The 18,432-nt window shown below is 43.2% G+C and overlaps 1 protein-coding gene across 1 annotated transcript in view; it reads left to right on the top strand.

The window, feature by feature from the left end:
* Positions 1–18,432, top strand: part of stt3b (STT3 oligosaccharyltransferase complex catalytic subunit B) — a 65,171-nt gene that overhangs the window by 43,261 nt on the left and 3,478 nt on the right. Inside the window, exons 5-14 of the mRNA XM_061092210.1 lie at positions 3,656–3,755; positions 5,216–5,314; positions 7,187–7,333; positions 10,532–10,580; positions 11,199–11,353; positions 12,995–13,206; positions 14,464–14,651; positions 15,466–15,637; positions 16,122–16,295; positions 17,094–17,207. Coding sequence (XP_060948193.1) covers positions 3,656–3,755; positions 5,216–5,314; positions 7,187–7,333; positions 10,532–10,580; positions 11,199–11,353; positions 12,995–13,206; positions 14,464–14,651; positions 15,466–15,637; positions 16,122–16,295; positions 17,094–17,207 — 1,410 coding nt within the window. The remainder of the gene's footprint in view (positions 1–3,655; positions 3,756–5,215; positions 5,315–7,186; positions 7,334–10,531; positions 10,581–11,198; positions 11,354–12,994; positions 13,207–14,463; positions 14,652–15,465; positions 15,638–16,121; positions 16,296–17,093; positions 17,208–18,432) is intronic.

Genomic DNA, 18,432 nt, shown 5'->3' with positions numbered 1-18,432 from the left:
TAATTACAGCAGCTAAATACCTTCTGTACATTTAAACTTACGCTAGATGTGCTCACATTGCTTTCTACTTCTTTAAGCAACTTTATGGCTAATCATTTACAGGCTATTTAGAACTGCTTCTTACTCCAGCTGTAACAATTGAACTTGTTCGTGAGATGAGTGTGTTTTTAACTTAAATGGAGAAGATGTCGATTTAACAAGGCCGACACACAAAGACAAGCATCTGTTCTGTACATCCTCCCATTAGCCTCAGCTGTACTTTGGGTTCGGCTTACAGAAAATATTAGCTTACTAACACTCTGAACTAGAGAGGAGAAACATGGGAAACATTGTACTTTCCCATTATCAGCAAGTTACCATCGTCATTATCAGCATGTTAGAATGCAGACATTAGTATTGAGTTCACACCCATCCCTCACAGAGCTATTAACATGGCTGTGGAGCTGGATAGCCCCATTTAATTATAAGTAAGTGATAACAGTCTAGTTTATCAGGAGAGTAGAATATTACCGTGGTCATAGAAAAGCCTGCAGTGGAGCGGCCTTTGACCGAGTTTCGCTGTGCAGCGATCAGCATCTGACTTGTGTGCACACACTAATACGTGACCTGCTAAAGATCAGTGTCATCTAGATTCACAGTTTGTGTTACAGCCGCACAACCTCTGTTGACCTTGATCATGAAGTCAACTTCAAGTCTTTTTAATGAACCAGAAAGTCTCCAATTTTATTAGAGAGGAGTACACAAACACAAACGGAACATTCATTTTCACTGTCATAAATAGACAGGAAGATGCCAAAAAAACTGTCTGGTAACAGATGTGTGCAGACAAACAGGAGCAAACACAGTTAAGCCTTTCTTCCTGTTGCATGCTGTGTTCTCTATATACTGTTGAATGTGGCCACATGGTCATCAGATAAGCCCTGCATGAAATGAAGAGAGCGATAACGGCAAAGACTTTGCACCCAATATTTTCCGATTCCTGCCCTCAGCTGTGAGCCGCTGGCTCGGGCGGATGACTGGCTGTTAGAACCACGGTTTCAAATGGAGCCTGATCGTGCAGACACACACGTATTTGTTTTTTTGTCACAGGCATTCATCTATGCATGGTCCTCTAATGTGACCAGATGGCCACTTTCTCCCAATCCCTTTTCCATCCAGTCGATTGTTCGCTCCGCTGGTTGGACCATTTATTCTGAAGATTGGGGAAGTAAATCTCTAACCGGGACGCTTTCTGGAGTTGGCTAAATAACAGACGATCACACCATCTTCACATTATATAGAAATCAAAGTTTTTACTCGTTTAAAAAAAAACAACATTCAGGACATTATCCAAATGACTTTGGTGGTTATCTGAATTTTGAGTTGCTTTGTTGCCCTGAACATCTGCAAATCGTGTCTATGGGAACATATCCAGTCAGTATGTTTCATCCCATTGACCTGGCATTGAGCCTCCCACACGGGTGCCCAGCTAAGTATCCAAATGGGAAAAACAAGCCAAAAATAATATTGTGTAACTCAGAATTTCTAAGTCAACAACAAACCCTGCTGATATCAGGGAGTCTATGTTTGAAAAAGGCTTTTTTTTATTAGTTTTACCTTGAGGGAATCTGCTGAGGTTGCCATGTATTTGTAACAAGTAATGGTTATAAGCCAATGGGTAACTCCACTATCTTTACTCCTTCTTTATCGTCTTGTAGGTTTGAAGTAGATTAGTTTGGTCAATCTCTGCTGCTGGTGACCTCCATCACGGTGATTTTCAAGTCTTTGTTCATTCGAATTGGCACTGACAGTTTGTTTTGCATCATCAGAACAGTGTTTACAGGCAGGTGTTGCCAACTTTGCACTTTTGCAGCTTGATTTACTGTCTTTTCAGACCCTTTCCAGACATTTCTTCAAGTGACAAATCCAGCAATTTGTTAGATAAACTCACTGGCGGCAATGTTTCCCCGTGACAGAGACACTAACCTTCCTCTGTGTTTTCTCGGAGTGGCAGTGAGGCGGAGCCATGCACTAGGTTTTGACCTTGTCTTGTTGGTACGTTCTCAGCCAGTCGGCAGCAGAGACTCTTTCCGCCGCCTCTGTTCCAAAAGTGTCTTAAATTAAAGTCATCTCTGGTATTCATTCAAATTATGGTTCGCGTGATACTGACTGACAGTCACCATCTGGAAGAACAGATGCAGATGGCTGCCAGGACATAATTGTACCTAAACATTTAGCAAGGAACTCATTTAGGATTTTTTCCTCTGTGTTAATTTAGTGCATTAATGTGTTTATCAATTACACATGATGTTGTTGGTTCTCCTGTGATACCAGAAGTGTAGACTGATCATTGAACTTAGCAGGTGAAATTTAGGCCTTACTGACAAGCTGTTGTATTCACTCCCTTTTTACTCTTGCTAAATTCATTTTTCCTTTTGCTGTTAACCTTCTCTTTTCTAACTCTAGTACTCACTCTTTTCTTTCACTTTTTATCTTTCTGAACACCTTGTTTTTTTCTGCTTTCTTTTACTCCTTTTCGTTTACTCCTTCTTCATGCCCCTCTACCTTTCAGTCTGGTGCTTTCATTGATTCAAGTCGCAGTCAACTGAAAACTAATCATGGATGGTTTTAGGTGGTAGATGTGTGGACCTCAAAAGCAGTTTGGGTAAATTTGAGTGGAGCTTTTAAGGTTTTTGTGCATCTCACATTTTACAGAACATGTATCGTTGCCTAGTTTTGATAAATAATATCCATGAATCACTTCTTAATTTTAGCTGCTTATGTCTAATCTAAATTATACAAAAACATATATAAACAATAAAATGTATTAATGATCTATTAGAGTTGAAAGGAAGAGCTGCTCTTTTATATGTACCAATTTACTTCTTTTATAATTCAAGGTTTGAGTTAAATCCTTGTTATACACGTATATTGCACCTATTTAGTTTGTGTAGCTCATCCTTCTCAAATGTGGGGATTTCAAAGTCTAAACAATTGATAATTGGGAAAATAATCAGGGAGCTAATGAGCAATATAAATGGTAATTAATTGATCCTCTATTGGTAATGAGACATTTTGAGCACTGTGTTTAAGTGGTTAAATGAGAATTGTCTGACAGCTTCATTGCATGAAACATTCAGTGTTGCCAGAGGTTAAACATTGATTGTAGAAGCTGACTCTGTAGGAGAAGTAGGCTGCAAACAGCAGTGAATCCACCAGCAACACTAATTGTGATCGCACATGAATAAGCAGTTGTAAGATTTTTCTGTCTTTTCCTCAGAACCCTTTGAACAATAAAAAGCTTGCTTGGGTTTGATGCCCAAATAAATTGTGTTATTGTTGTTGTTTTGTGATAACCCTGTAACACCTCTTTTTGTGACAGGTATTTTTCCAGTTTGTTTCTAAATTATTCCTGTTTTCAGTTTGAGAAACAGGAGAAACGTACTAACTCACACAGAAATATTTGATCCTGCAGTTTTGCTTTTGTAGAGGCATAGTTTTCCTTTGATGATGAATGTGCTGTAGACCCTGTGTGTCTCCACTGGACCTGTTTGAATAGCTCCCTTCACTGGGGGAGACCTGAGCACATTTCCTGCTGAGCTAATTTGAAGAATCTGAAACCCATGAAAAACAGTGACAGTATGTTTACCAGTGTGTGTTTTTGTGTGTGTTCCAGGTGTCAGCATGGGGAGGCTATGTGTTTATTATCAACCTGATTCCTCTGCACGTGTTTGTGCTGCTGCTGATGCAACGCTACAGCAAACGAGTCTACATCGGTAAGGGGCACACTCGCACACAAGCACAGGCAATTAAACCAGGCAATCACTTTTAGTGTTCGACATGATGATTAAAACTCCCCCACATACACTATCTCAAATGTAAAAGTGTTTTTGGATCTTCTCCCTTTAGAATAGCAGTGAATGCAATAAGCAGCCTGCTGGTCCTTTCCCGTGCGTCTCCCGTCATTGGTCCCCATGCATTGGACCCTGAAACGATCTCAAATGCTCAGTCATGCTTGTGCTCATCTCTCACTTCCATAAGCATTCCATCATTGACAGTGCAGACATCCACACACCCACACACCCACACACCACTTAACAGTAAACGCAGCCACCTGCTACCTGATCCTCATTTTGTTCACTACCAGACACCGAGCGCCGGTGAAGTGGATAGGCTCGTTGTTCCACTGAACATCCTGGTCACTTGGAACACGTGGCTGCTCCAGCGTATGATCCGTTGGCTCAGAGAACTCGAGCGCAATCCTTCAGACCCTCCACCATCCACGAGGCTTAGCATTGAGCTCGCAGCAGGCGCTGCTGCTCTGGTCCAGATAAATGATACCATGTCAAGTATCATTTACATATGATTATATGTTGTAGTCTGAGTCTTTTGAGAGCTTTGAAAACGAATTATGGCCTCTTCAAAGTAACCTACGTCTGCTGCATCGGTTCTTCAGCAGTGAGATTCTTCTTTGAGATACAGGCCTGTTAGACGAAGTGGAAAATCTCCTTCTCCCTTCAATGTTCCTCAAGGATATCTGCAGCCTGAGCATCATCCAGAAACCCTTTGCACCTCTAGGTAGCAAATGAGAGCCGGAGAATGTATTTGTAGACATGTTCTGTCGGCGGAACAGATATCGGGTCTTCAAGCGCTTTCCGTGCTCCTCACCTTCCCTCCCTGCTTCGTCTTTCAGCTCTTCTTTTCAGAGCCAGGTGTCTCTCAGCTGCAACACGGGAACATACAAGAAGAGAAAAAGAAAATCCTGGTTTAATAAAAAATGCCTCAGAGTCGATGTTACCTCACTATTCACCCGCTCGTCTTGAGAGAAAAGCAGATGTGAGGAAGCGATCGCTGAGGGCGGTCACAACTGAATCAAAATCAAGGCATACTCTTCAGGAAGAATGAGATCTTAATTTAGCTGCTGCATCTGAGAATCGGTTTCACCCCAGATACGAAGGATGGAGTTCAAAATGTTCTCAGTGCCGTGTCACTCCAGATTTCACCGCCACACTGTGCCAAGCCAACTCTCATTCTCATTAAATGTCATTGAATTAGGTATTTTGTATTTACTCCCTGTGAGGTGCCACAGTGAAAATCAGTCGACTTTAAACACCAGGTTTGAGGTCGATTTATTCCCTCAGTGGAACCAGAACTTGAGTGGTGGAGAGGATTTTCAGTGGTTCGCTCAGTTTGATTAAATGATTTATCTGCTCTGGTTTGTCCTTTCTCTTCACAGCGTACAGCACGTTCTACATTGTGGGTCTCGTACTGTCGATGCAGATCCCTTTCGTCGGCTTCCAACCAATCAGGACCAGCGAGCACATGGCTGCTGCCGGTAAGTGAAACTATAACTTAACTCAGCAGTTTCCCTCAGCTCTGCCGAGTGTTTTAGTGTCTTTCAACTCATTAGTTTGGTTTTATGGCAAACTTTACTGTTTTGGTTCACTCTCATCAACCTGGTTTCTCGCTGCACGCCTCCTGCCAAGCACCAAACTGCGTATATACAAATCATACAAACTGCATATTAACTCTTATTTAGCACAGGTTAAATAATGCATGGAGAATGACTAGTAATAATAGAGGCAGGCAGAAAACCCAGTGGACTTACTTTGAAGCCCTTATCTACATATTCTTAACATTTCACAAATTTAGAAAATGCTTAATTAACCCTAACTAATAAAAACATATCATGAAGTGGTCCAACACGATGCCATAAGTATGTAATATATGATGAATAAAGCTAATGTTGCATTTTAAATGTCTTAATAAGCAGCTTCAGTCATATCAATTTAATTGCTGAAATTGGACAGTGTTGTGTGTAGAGCTTGTTACAAAAGTACGACTGACTCAAAAACAGGAAACACTAACAAATGTGTAACACAAAGCTCCGGGGAGACGGTTCAGGCTGACTGCAGCAGTTCATGTATTAAAGGTGTGACTTTCCATAAGCCACTTGCTTGTTATCCCAAGCACCTTACAGCAGCGTGGATACACACTTGAGATTAGTTGGCTGCAGTGGGACTACAACCCGTTTGCTCTGATTGCGTTAGTCATGCTTTGTCTGTAGAAGAACACAACAGTACCTGCCTGGAATACATTAACCAAGTAGGAATAAGTAAGCAGCTTTGCGTGTCACGCAAATACATTTAGCATAAAGTACTTTTTAGTTTTGGCGTGTTGGTACCTGATTAAATCTTCATCTTCGCCTCTCCAGAGACGGCCCATCTGCTGCCTGACAGCATGGATGTGTGCATTTCCGTGCACAGACCTCGTGTTTGTATACATCCAGATTGGGAGGGAGCCGCCGTTGACACCTTTTTTTGAGAATTCTCTTTACACCGCAGCACGCGTATGTTGAAGTGTCCCTGTTTTCCTCGGTGTCGGCTGCACAAACAACATCCTGCGAGGCTTTGAAGAATGCACCACCAAAAATCATCTCTGCGTATCGCTCAAAGAGCAAGTGTGTGTTTTTTTCATGTCACCGGGGGAACAGCTGCTCAGAACATCTGGTGGTAGCATTCAGGGAGCTCAGTGGGGGACGGGAAGAGAGTGACAGAGCCGCAGACCTGTCGGTAACGCTGTGATATCATCCTCCGAGGCAGGAGGGCGGAGAGTGACGAGTGTGAGCCCCCCCGGCGGCTCTCCAGGAGACGTTCAGGAGCGTCACCTTAGACGTGGGTGAGACCTGCTCGGGGTTGTTGTGGGCCAGAGGAGGAGTAAGGCTATTTCACAGAAGGTTTGTTAAAGGATGGGAGGTGACGAAACACGGGGGGGGGTAGGGAACCAGGCCTCTTCTCAATTTTTTTATATTGAATTCACCAGACAAACAAAATAAGACTCACTGGAGAAAACACGACAGAACAGAGAAACTGGGGGGGGGGGAAGAAGCGTGACAGAGGGAGCTGCGGAAATAAGACAAGGCGAGGGAAAGAGAACGGCTTATTTACACAGATCTGTTTCTTGCTTTTGAAATGCATTGTCCTCCCGGTATTTGTCTTTCACATCTGGATGAGCAGCCAAAGGGGATATTGCGATTTGCTTCGTCTGGGATTCTGCCGAATTGACAGTGGCACTTCTCCACCACCTAAACCCAGTTTGTTCCCTGCAGGAGGCAGGATGAATCAGGCCCTTGTCAGAGATTCAGTGTGAGATTCTCTTTTTTATGTCTGCTCATTCTTTTTCTCCTCACTGTGGCTTTTCCTCTCAGGTGTGTTCGCACTTCTGCAAGCCTATGCCTTCCTGCAGTACCTGAAGGACAGGCTTACCAGACAGGAGTTCCAGACGCTGTTCTTCCTCGGAGTCTCTCTGGCTGCCGGTGTGGTCTTCCTCACTGTGATCTATCTCACGTACACAGGTCTGTATGTCCTGCTCACATGTAGGCACAGTTTGCCATTTAATTTAGTGAATTGTGTCTCAATCTGTATCTTTTGAAGTCTGAAAATCCATTTAAATTGTATTCAATGACTTATTTCAGTCAATTATTAGGTGAAAATTCTAAACATTAACTCACATTTGGTTGTTTTCTTTTCTGTTATGTTTCGAGGTAAATTAAATGTCTTTTAAAGCACAGAGTTTATTTAAGATGGACGACAAGATGGCTCCTAAAAGTCAAGCCAAAGCATGTTAATCTCCACCTGGTGGCTGGCTGCAGTATAGGTCACGAATCCCATCTCCTTGTTAATGGAAGGAGTCGCAATAAAGGTCAAATACATTTTTCTCAAAGATGGTTTCCGTCATTTGAGGTTCAAGTGTGAATTTGGGGTTTAATTGGTTGTTTGATGCTATAAAAACAGAAGATTTTTGTATTTATTTTCAATTTTTTGGTCTATGGTTTTAAACAGTTGATCAGACAAAGCAAGAAATGTGTAGTCATCACTTCATGATCTTGAAAATAGTCGCAGTCTGTCTGTAACATTCCTAGAACTCTAGAATTTGTCCAATTTACATATGGTGCTATGAACCAGATAAACGCCAAAAGTGGAAATGTCCTCTGAGGGCTGGTGAGCAAATGGCCTTTTGTTCAGGGATCAGTTAACTTGAATTTTGACAGGGATCCAGATCTGGGATTTTAGCCATTTTTCATATTTTATTTTATTTGAGTGTTTCCATGTGGATAATGCACTATCCCATCATGCCCTGACCTCCAGTCCCCTGCTATAGTGGGCTGCTAGGCGGCGCATGGATTATCAGAAAATTGCCCAGAAGGCAAATAATAAACAAATCTAAACTGAAGCGTTGAACATTGGTGGAGGATCGTGCTCAGTTATCCAGTGACTTTTTTTGAACTTGTGTAGTTTTGCTTTTTGACTGGCCTCGTTGAACCCTGATGTGCACAGCCAGCTGCTTGATCTTTGTCCCGGGTAATGTTTCCCTCCATTCCCGCCCCCCCCCCAGCTCTGCCTTTTATTTCAGCTCTATCTGGGTTTGGGGTCACAGTAGGGGGGCTGCTGGAGGTTTCAGGCACAGTGTTGCCTCCTTGCTATTTATTAATTGTATGTCTGCTGAAGTGTTTAGATCCTGGATGACAAATGCCGCATCTTGAACTACTTACAAGATATACACGGCGTTCAATCTTATTATAAAAGCACCGAGAGACAGAGAGTTTAGTGCACAAGTTCCCCAACAGAAACTATTTCTAAATGCCTCTCCGCAGCAGCTCACTGGCTTTACTTCTCTTATCTAGTGGTGTATTAGCTCAGACTGGACCCAAGAAACCTAATAGAGTTTATTGTGTAGAAAGAACACTCACTTATCCCCTTAGGGAGTGTTCCTGCTGTGTGTAATGAGCCTTAATAAAGTATGTGACTGTTCTTACCTGACATCACATATTGGTTTTCTCGCTGTGATCTAGGTAGCAGATTATTTACTCGCCCAAAAACCATAATCGGACTTCATGTCAATCCAGTTTGCTCTGCAGCCACACAGTAGAAGGAATGGTGGCACATTACATCTGCAGTGATGTCGCTGTCCTCAGATTGGTCGCCCGCCTGTTTCAGAAGTGACTGGCCGCTCCTGTCTGATGCGGACGTCTGGTCTGTTGGGGATACTGGCTTCGACTGGCCGGCCTGAAAACGTTGCTATCTGTCAGCCATCTGAACGGAGCGGGGGGGGGCAGTCGATGCTTGGTGATGAGCCAGTTTTGCAGCAAAGCTCTGCATGTCCTGCCCTCGTCCGTCTGTCAGACGTTTTCATCTCACAAAGATGAAAATGGCGGGTTGGTTTCCTCTGTATTGTGAACACGGAGCCAAGTATTGATTGGTTGAATCAGTGTCCTCCGTTAAATCACCTCTTGAGAAATATCTATCACGCGTCTGCTGCTTTGAAACTTCATTTTCTCGCCCCTGCATTGGTTCAGTGCTCTGTGAATAACTTTAGTGCTCTATTTTCTTACTCTGTTCACTATGAAGTCATCGGGATTAAATGTAATATTCACAATCTCCTTTAAAACTATCAATGGACATGATACAGTTCTATTTGGTGGAGGAATTTTGAAATAAGGGGCCAAGGCTGTTGTGTTGTTTGTGTTTGTGAGCCTCAAGGCAACAGTTCACAGCTAAAATGTATTCCAGATCAAAGCCAAACCAAAGGAAGACATGTGTATGTGCACATAAATGCACTGTGCGCTCTCATTGAAGCTTAAACGGTTTTAGTTACACTTACAAACAAGTCAATCGCAGTAATTAAGAACCATCAATAGAATACATCTCCATCGCTGACGGAGCCTCTTCTGAGTGCTGCCTTGGTTTTGAACCCGGTTGGCACATTCCAGCGTCTCACAGCTTAGTCACTGAACACATGAATGTTCTGGAAACCGATTTTCTCCGTCAAGTTCTTACTATAAAGAATGTGTGCGCACGCCAATCAATTTGCATCATTTCAGTTCTAATGTGATGGTAGATGAAGGGGTTTTTTGTGTGTGTGCCAGTTCTGTCATTGGATCAAACCACATCCACACAGGCCTGATGAAGCAGATTAGCTTCTGGCATTCATTTTACCGGGTGGGTCTGAAACGGTTCATAGACAAAGCAGGGTGGTCATTTAAGTTAATTGTTAAAGCCGTCTTCTAACGAAACAAAAGTTTACATTCACTGAATCTCACTGAATGTTTTCTTTAACATGATGAATGCCTTTACTTCCTCAGAAAGCTCTGGTGCTTTAGATAAGTAGATATAAAGTTTATATTCCAGTTTAGTTTCCAGCAGTAAACAGTAAGACTTTACTGTAGATATCTGTTGTGTTATCCTCAGGCAATTTCCGCCTCACATTCTTTCTGCTCTTTAGGTCAAATAGTGTTTTATTCATTCAAAGCTGCACAGTTGGGTTGAATTTGCCGTATAACAACAATTAAACTTTGTTGTAACAAACAAAATGAAGTATTTTAATACATGTTTATGTAACTGACCTTTAGCTCACTTGTCTCTTTACTTCACTCAGTTAAACAAACTTCCTGCACATCTATCAACAGCTCTTGTTTACCGGAGCTCAAGTTGAAAGCTTTTAAGTGGAGAATTTAACATTTTTGCTTTTCTGATTGTGTGTTTTCCTTCTCTAGGTTACATTGCTCCTTGGAGCGGTCGTTTCTACTCTCTCTGGGACACGGGGTAAGCTGCGCTGACCTTCACGCTCTCACTATCGACGGAGCACTTGTTCAATCGAATGCATGCGTTTGTTTTCCAAGACGTCTCTAAACCCCGTCTGCACAAACCCACATGCAAGGACAGCACAACACGGCTCTGTGCTGTGCGGTGCTCAGTAGAACGCACTGCAACATGTGTGGTGTATCCGCACATCATCAATTCTTCTGACGTTTGCTGACTCCAGCAGATTAGAATGTGTTTTTGTTTTTTTCTCTTCTTTCCTTTGGAGACTCATACTAATTTGTTAATGTGCTTTGTGTTTTCTTTCCCAGCTGTAATCACAAAACACTTAAGAGAGAAAAATGTAGAATTGTATAGAAACTGCTGTGTAAAAGCACATAATGAATAAAGAGGGAAGAATAAAAGAACCTTACTCATCAGCAGAGCTGAATGACTTTACCAGAAGCATGCTAGGGGAGCGGAATTATCTTTTTTGCTGCTCATAATTCTGGAGTTAATCGGGAGGATCAACTGTATAATTTGTCTCGACACTCCCAATGCGCTCAACCCAACATGAATTGCATCTGTCTGTCTCTCCACCTCCTCACCCCCTCTCTCTCTCTCTCTCCCTCGTTTCTCCAGCTATGCCAAGATCCACATCCCCATCATAGCGTCTGTGTCGGAGCACCAGCCGACGACGTGGGTCTCCTTCTTCTTTGACCTTCACATCCTGGTGTGCACCTTCCCAGCAGGCCTCTGGTTCTGCATCAAGAACATCAATGACGAACGAGTGTTTGGTAAGAACATTTTAATCTAATTTCCCAGGTCTATATTTATTTTACCCCCAAGCTTCAAAACCTTAATTTTTCCCTGTGGCACAGAGTTCTAAGGTGCAAAGAGCTGCTTGTACCAGAATTATTTTATATTTCAACAACTGTTGGAGGTACTGCCATGCAATTTTGTGCAGATAGTTGTGCTCAGTAGAGGATGACCTGCAGCTTGGTGTGTACTCAGAAGAATTTCGATCTCTGGCTTCTTCAGTGTAGATGCATAAGTGCCCTTGGGCAAGACGCTGAACCCAAAATTGAGCGTGTATGAGTGTGTGTGTGGGAGAATAAATGCTGTACATAGAAGTATGAATGTGTTTAAATGGATGACTTGTATTGGAAAGCGCTTTGCGTGGTCGATGGGACTAGAAAAGTGCTACATAACTACAGTCCATTAAATACAGTCCATTTACCATGAGCCTCAGCTGCAGTTGGAACAGAAACCGGAATCGGACGTTACAGTTGGGAAAAAGTTTCAGTTCAGTTTTTGAATTCATCCAAGAGAGAAAAATAATTTTTGTTGAGGAAGGAAGCTTGTTTTTTTTCTGATGTGAAATTCTCAAGTGTTTTTTATGAACAAAAGGTTTCTGCTTTTAGAGTTTTATCAAAGGAGAGGTGGTTGAGAAGTTCCTTCCTCAACTACCTTGACATTTTTTCTGCTGATTCATGGTTCATGTGCCTCCAGCTGTCAGCCACCTGACTTTCTGAATGTGATCCTCAAACAGCTCCTCCTGCATCACAACTCTATTGTGTTATTCATCATTTCTGTTTAACAAGAACAGTTCATTACTCACTAATTGTTCTGCTATAACTGTCGTTTATCTGCTTTATTAACACTAAACCGTGATGAACGTGCATGATTTGTAAACAGTGTATAAACCACAGACTGTCTCCACTTCCGCCCACTGTCCAGAAATGAAGCCCAAATATCCCCAATATCAATGCTCCCATCTTGCGTTGACAATGTCATTGTGGTCGTGCTCATAAACGCACTCGTATTTATTTTATCAAATGAAAAACAAACTTGTAGTAACAAACGCATACACGAGTGTGATAAGAACTGCCTAAGATTAAGGAATCCATCAGGGGGCATTTGATGTCATCCATCTCCATAAACAGTCTCTAAGCATAAAACATGTCCAGATCAGAACAGATTCCCACCTGCACCTCTTTCTTCTCTGTCTCCTGCGTGACGAGCTCTTATTATTTAAACTGCACGAGAAAACAACTTAGCAGCCGCACGACGGATCAAGGGCAGAGAAGCTCCGAGCGTTAGAAACTCCTTCAGCAGCTTGTTTCTCCCTCAGACCTAATCAGCCAATTACAGCTATCGATTAGCCGTGCACCTGTTGAGCCGGGTCGACGCCTCTCAAGGACGGAGAGAGAGAGACCAGCTCTGTCTCCGTGGAGAGTTTGGAACACGGCTAACACAGACTGATTATGCAGCGTTACTTCAACAACTAAATTTCTCCTTTTCATGTCTTTATCTCTCTTTTACACTCTCTGCCTCGCTTCCTGTCTCTCCTCCACCCTCGCACCATCCTTCCCCTTTTCTGACCTGTCTGTTTTATTTTCTCTCTCTCTCATTATCTTCCTCCTTCTCCGCTCCAGTGGCCCTGTACGCCATCAGCGCCGTGTATTTCGCCGGCGTGATGGTGCGTCTGATGCTGACCCTGACCCCGGTGGTGTGCATGCTGTCGGCGGTGGCGTTCTCCAGCGTCTTCGAGCATTACATGGGAGACGACACAAAGAGGGAGAAGCCCCCCCTCGAAGACAGCAGCGACGAAGACGACAAGAGGAATTCTGGGAATCTCTATGACAAGGTACAGGCAGAATAATGCATAAGTCTACAGTGGTATAATTTATTGAAATCACATTTTCAGGTCACATTGTCAGGGTGCTTAGATTTTTACCTGCCAATTCGAAAGCTAGAAAAACAAGATGATTAAAAAAGTATCATAAAACAGCAGCAGCTGGAGGTTTCTCCCAGTTACTGTTGTTAAACACTTTTATAGCACATACTGGGATTCGGATTGGTCAGCTCCTCTCCTCGCCTCCCCACCACTTTGTGATTCAACTGTGAATCCGCTGCCACGATTTTAGCCGTTTCCCTTTGGTCAATTTTGAGCTGATTGGTGTAATCACAGTAGAGCTGTGTGTTTTCCCTCTGTTCCAGTTTGTGTCATAATTGCATAATTTCACACCTTTCATCCAAAGCTGCGTGAGTTGTCCGTGAAAAGGACATGTTCAGTTTTTGAACATGAAGACTTCGGTATAATTGTGATGTGTTTATGCTGAGTCTGGTTGTTACACATCCTCCCTGCCCTGCACTGGCAGAAAAATGGGCAGTGATGCACTTTGGATATACTTGAAGTCTTTTTTTAAGTAAATGCTGCCTGCGCATTTTAAATAAACTGATAAGTAAAAGGGAGACGTGCCAATCGGATAGAAACAAACTGGGCTTATAAACAGAACAGCTCTGCAGATAAGAAACTTATTTTCTCCAAGATGAAAGAAACACAATAAATACAAAGCACAGCAAGACATAGCAGGTCAGCTGTGATCTCCGCAAGTGTTTTTCTTATCAAGCAAAATACATATTTTAGAGGCTCACTGGATGTTCTGTAAAAATGGAACATCTGAAAAAATATTTGATTTTGAAGTTCACATTGAAAACGTATCAAGTTTCTTGAAGCCCAGTAACTTCTATGTTAATGTAATGAGTTATGTTTGTTATTCAGTCCAACACAAGTGATCTCAGCGTTTGGTTGTTTCTCTCATTTTTTGACAATTCAGATGCTGTTGTGTCAGTGAAAGTAGTTGGAGGAGAAAATTAAAGAATCACGTTCATATTTTGCAAATCATCTCCTCAACAACGTTGTCTCTGCAGTAGCTGTAAAATATTAAATAATCACAGGGTTCATTTCCTAATCCCCACTGATGGGTCTTCAGATACAAAGCTTGAGGATGCGCTAGGATACAATTACTTCATTCAATAATTTATGACAGGCATTAATTCATATTTCTGGAATGTGTCAGGCTTTTCCCTCCTTCACAAGAGTGTTTGTCTCCCCCTGCAGGCCGGAAAGGTGCGCAAACATGTGTCAGAGCAGGAGAAAGCAGAGGAGGGTCTGGGTCCAAACATTAAATCCATCGTGACCATGTTGATGCTGATGCTGCTGATGATGTTCGCCGTCCACTGCACCTGGGTCACCAGCAACGCCTACTCCAGCCCCAGCGTGGTGCTCGCCTCCTATAACCACGACGGGTACAGACACACACACACACACACACACACACACCCTTGCATTGTAACGTGTTAATGGATTTTTAGATAACTGCAAAGAGTGGAGCAGAGCCCAGAGTAATGGGTCATAATGCATGCGGATGGAGTGCTCCACCTCGTGTGCAAATTAGCCCGTTTGTGTGTCTGTGTGTGTGTGTGTTTTCGTGCAGAAACACAGTGCAGCAGAATAGAGAGGGAGTTCATGTATATTTCATAGTAAGAGGTTTTGTGGAAATATTGGTAAGTGCACCTATAAGCTTCAAGATGATTGCTTAACTTAGTGTTTCTAGGTCACAGGGAAGAGAACGTCTGCGGACCATCGTTGAATTTACTGAAAGCTGATCTATTATTCTCTCTCAGCTCCTTTACAGGCGTAATTATTCTCTTTAAGCATTAGGGGGAAATATTGAAAGCCAAGACTAAATGCTAGACTCAATTTTACACAGCGATACAGTGGCAGTTGGAGTTTAACTGCGCCAGTGGGTGCAGCATCACTGTTGCGCTGCTCTTTCTTATACACACACAGTCACAGACACACACACACACACAGATGCGGTGCGATTACCATACCTACTGTTAATTGGTTGTCTGGCTTCATATCTCGCTGCTGCCGCTCGAGGTGCATTAAGGACACGAGGGTTTAAAAGTGTGAGGTTTTTTATTAATATTACTATGCATGGATGCGCTATTTCCGACAGTTGCTGCCCTTGTTTATTAAAAGCTGAAATATTCATAGCCTCCGCAGCGGATGCCTGTCAACACTGTTACCTGTCAACCATGTTTTCTGCCTTGTTAGGTCTCGCAACATCCTGGACGACTTCAGGGAGGCGTACTACTGGCTGAGACAGAACACGGACGAGCACGCGCGGGTCATGTCCTGGTGGGACTACGGTTACCAGATAGCGGGAATGGCCAACCGGACCACGCTAGTAGATAATAACACGTGGAACAACAGTCATATAGCCCTGGTGAGCCATGTTCAGTTTGTATCATACTCTCTCTCTCTCTCTCCCTCATCTCTACGCTCGCTTCCTGTTTCTCTCTCCTGATTCAGGCCCTTCACTGATTTTTTATTTTTATGTAATTACTCCAATGTATGAAAGTGCTCTTGCCAACAAGCCAGATAATCTTGTTTGTTTAAACTTTTTCCTCTTGAATTTACACTGTAGGGGGAAATCAGTGAATTGCTGTCAGGTTCTGCAGTTTTGATTTTTATTCCTCACTCAGCTGCCAAATGTGGAGGAATGATTTGTCTCTTCGTTAAATCTGTGAAAGCCCTCCAGCTTTATTCTCTCTTCTCTTTCATCTGTCATCTCCTCAGCGTCTATGATGGATCTCTGTTTAATGATTCCTGTTTTTTTTTTTTTTTTATACTTCTGCTGCATTTAAAGCACTGTTTGGTGAAGTGGAGGAAACCCCTATGGAAGCATGACTTGTTTTTTTTGTGTGTAGGTGGGGAAAGCCATGTCATCCAATGAGACCGCAGCCTATAAGATCATGAGGTCGCTCGATGTGGACTACGTGCTGATCATCTTCGGAGGAGTGATCGGTTACTCCGGCGACGACATAAACAAGTTCCTGTGGATGGTGAGGATAGCGGAGGGCGAGCACCCGAAGGACATCAGGGTAAGTGAGAGGCGTGTCACTGCAGCTGTTCTGCAGGAAATCATGTGGTAAACACTCAGTGAAATCAATATTCTTCAGGCTTCACATGTTGCTTCGGGGCCAGACTGATGTTTACACATGTTTTTTCCAGTTCTGGTGTATTCATTATATGTTATCATTGACTTGGAGTTACCTGTGCAACATCCTCCTCTGCAATCGACGTCCTTCTAATCCAAAGTTTAAAAAGCACACACTAGCATCTTTTAAAAGTTCACAAATCAACTATTCCTTCAACTACACACACACACACACACACACACACATATGGACTGTTGGAAGAACGCAGTCAGTAGTTGTGGCAGAGATCTACTGTACATACTGTTGTGAAGCAATCACAATTTTCATATTTATGTGTACGTGAACATTGTTTAGTAGCTGCTTTCAGACATGACCTCTTGTGTCCAAACATCTAACATCTTCTTTCACACATGAAGAACGCAGCAGGAGATTGTTCATACGGCGGGGGGGGGGGGTGCACGACTCACTCACTGTACATTTCCCAGACATTTTACTGTTTTATTCTCTTATGGGCTCAGTCAGACATTTTCCTTTTGGGGTATGACAGGAAATATCTGAGAAAATGTCCCGGGTAGCCGACTTGGACATTCTGTATCTGTCACTCAGCCCCTGTGGAGAAAATGTCCAGACTTCAGTGCATGTCTGAAAGCAGCTTGTGTAATAACTCCCCCCCCCCCACCCTAACCCATACCATCATCAAATCATTCTCTGGACCTCACTCTCCCTCCTCATCTTCTTCAGGAGAGCGACTACTTCACCCCACAGGGTGAGTTCAGGGTGGACAAGGCCGGATCCCCAACTCTACTCAACTGCCTCATGTACAAGATGTCCTACTATCGGTTCGGTGAGATGCAGGTGAGGAACACAGACTCATCACTGAAACCATGTGTTTGATCCTTGGGGTAAAGTCAGAGCTTCAGAGAAACTCTCCACTGACTTCAGGGTCGAGACTTTTGATCCACTTCATAGGTACAAACAATACGTCCCAGGTCTGTGCTGGGATCAGAGAGGAACGAGCAGCCGAGGTGTCAAACCTCCTGCTACTTAAAAGCCGAGGTGGCTGACAGGGGAGCAGAGCAGGATTTAAGGAGATGCCTCTGGGATTTCCTGAGGATCAGACAGTGGCGAGTTGGAGGAAAGAAAGGGATGCAGGAGGAATATGAAGGATTGGCAGAAGCTTTGAAATGTGCCACGGCTACTTCTGGCAGGTAGGAGCGCAGAGATAAGAGGGATCCTTCCTGCCAGGTGCTTGCTCCCCCCCCCCCCCCTATAGATGTGGCCCGGCCAGCGGCTCGGCTGAGATGGGAGAATCAATGCAGCCGCCATCTGCAGACAGACAGGCAACGCTCTGTGCAGCTCACAGCCACGATTCAGTGCAGAGAGACCGAGGATAGGAAGGAGTGAGTCCATCGAGGAAGGAAAGAGAGTTAGCATCAGGGGAGTAGATTAGCTTCATGGAAACAGGGTGTGACGAGGGGAAATAAAGGCTTTGAGGACAATAAGAAGAGTGGTGGGTAGAGGACGGTTGAGGAAGCTGTTTAGAGGCAAGTGGAGAATAGCAAATAATAGAGAAAATGTATAATATAGTCCAGAGTAGAGAGTTTATAATGAATAGAATCGATGCTCGCTCGCTCCCAGAAACCCGGCCCATCTATCTCTTTCTCTATGCATTTAAATAGAGAGTGTGAAAACCATTAATATCTGTGTCAAGAGAATAAACCTCGGTGGCTAATAATAAACTAACATTTCATAGTCTGTGTCCTCTGAAGCAGCTTGAACACGCACAGGAAATACTGTAGATAGAACCAGGGGGAAGAGGGTGAGATTAGAGGAGGAGACGGGAGGAGGAACGAGCAGAATATTAGGAACGAGTGGGAGAAAGTGGATCATACCAAGTGTTGCGTAAATGTTCTATAAAACTGTTTATTTCTCTTTTAAACCTGTTTTTTTTTTTTTTTAAAGCAAGGTTTTTCATCTCCCAGTGAACTTCTCGTCTAACTCTCAGTAAAAAGTGGTATTTCCTGGAATTTAAAGCCATTACTGTGCATCTGCGGCTATTAAAGTCTTTAAACGCTTCATA

The sequence above is a fragment of the Limanda limanda genome, chromosome 19 (genome assembly GCF_963576545.1).
Source record: "Limanda limanda chromosome 19, fLimLim1.1, whole genome shotgun sequence".
In the NCBI taxonomy this organism is placed as follows: domain Eukaryota; kingdom Metazoa; phylum Chordata; class Actinopteri; order Pleuronectiformes; family Pleuronectidae; genus Limanda; species Limanda limanda.
This window is presented reverse-complemented; position numbering and strand designations above follow the sequence as displayed.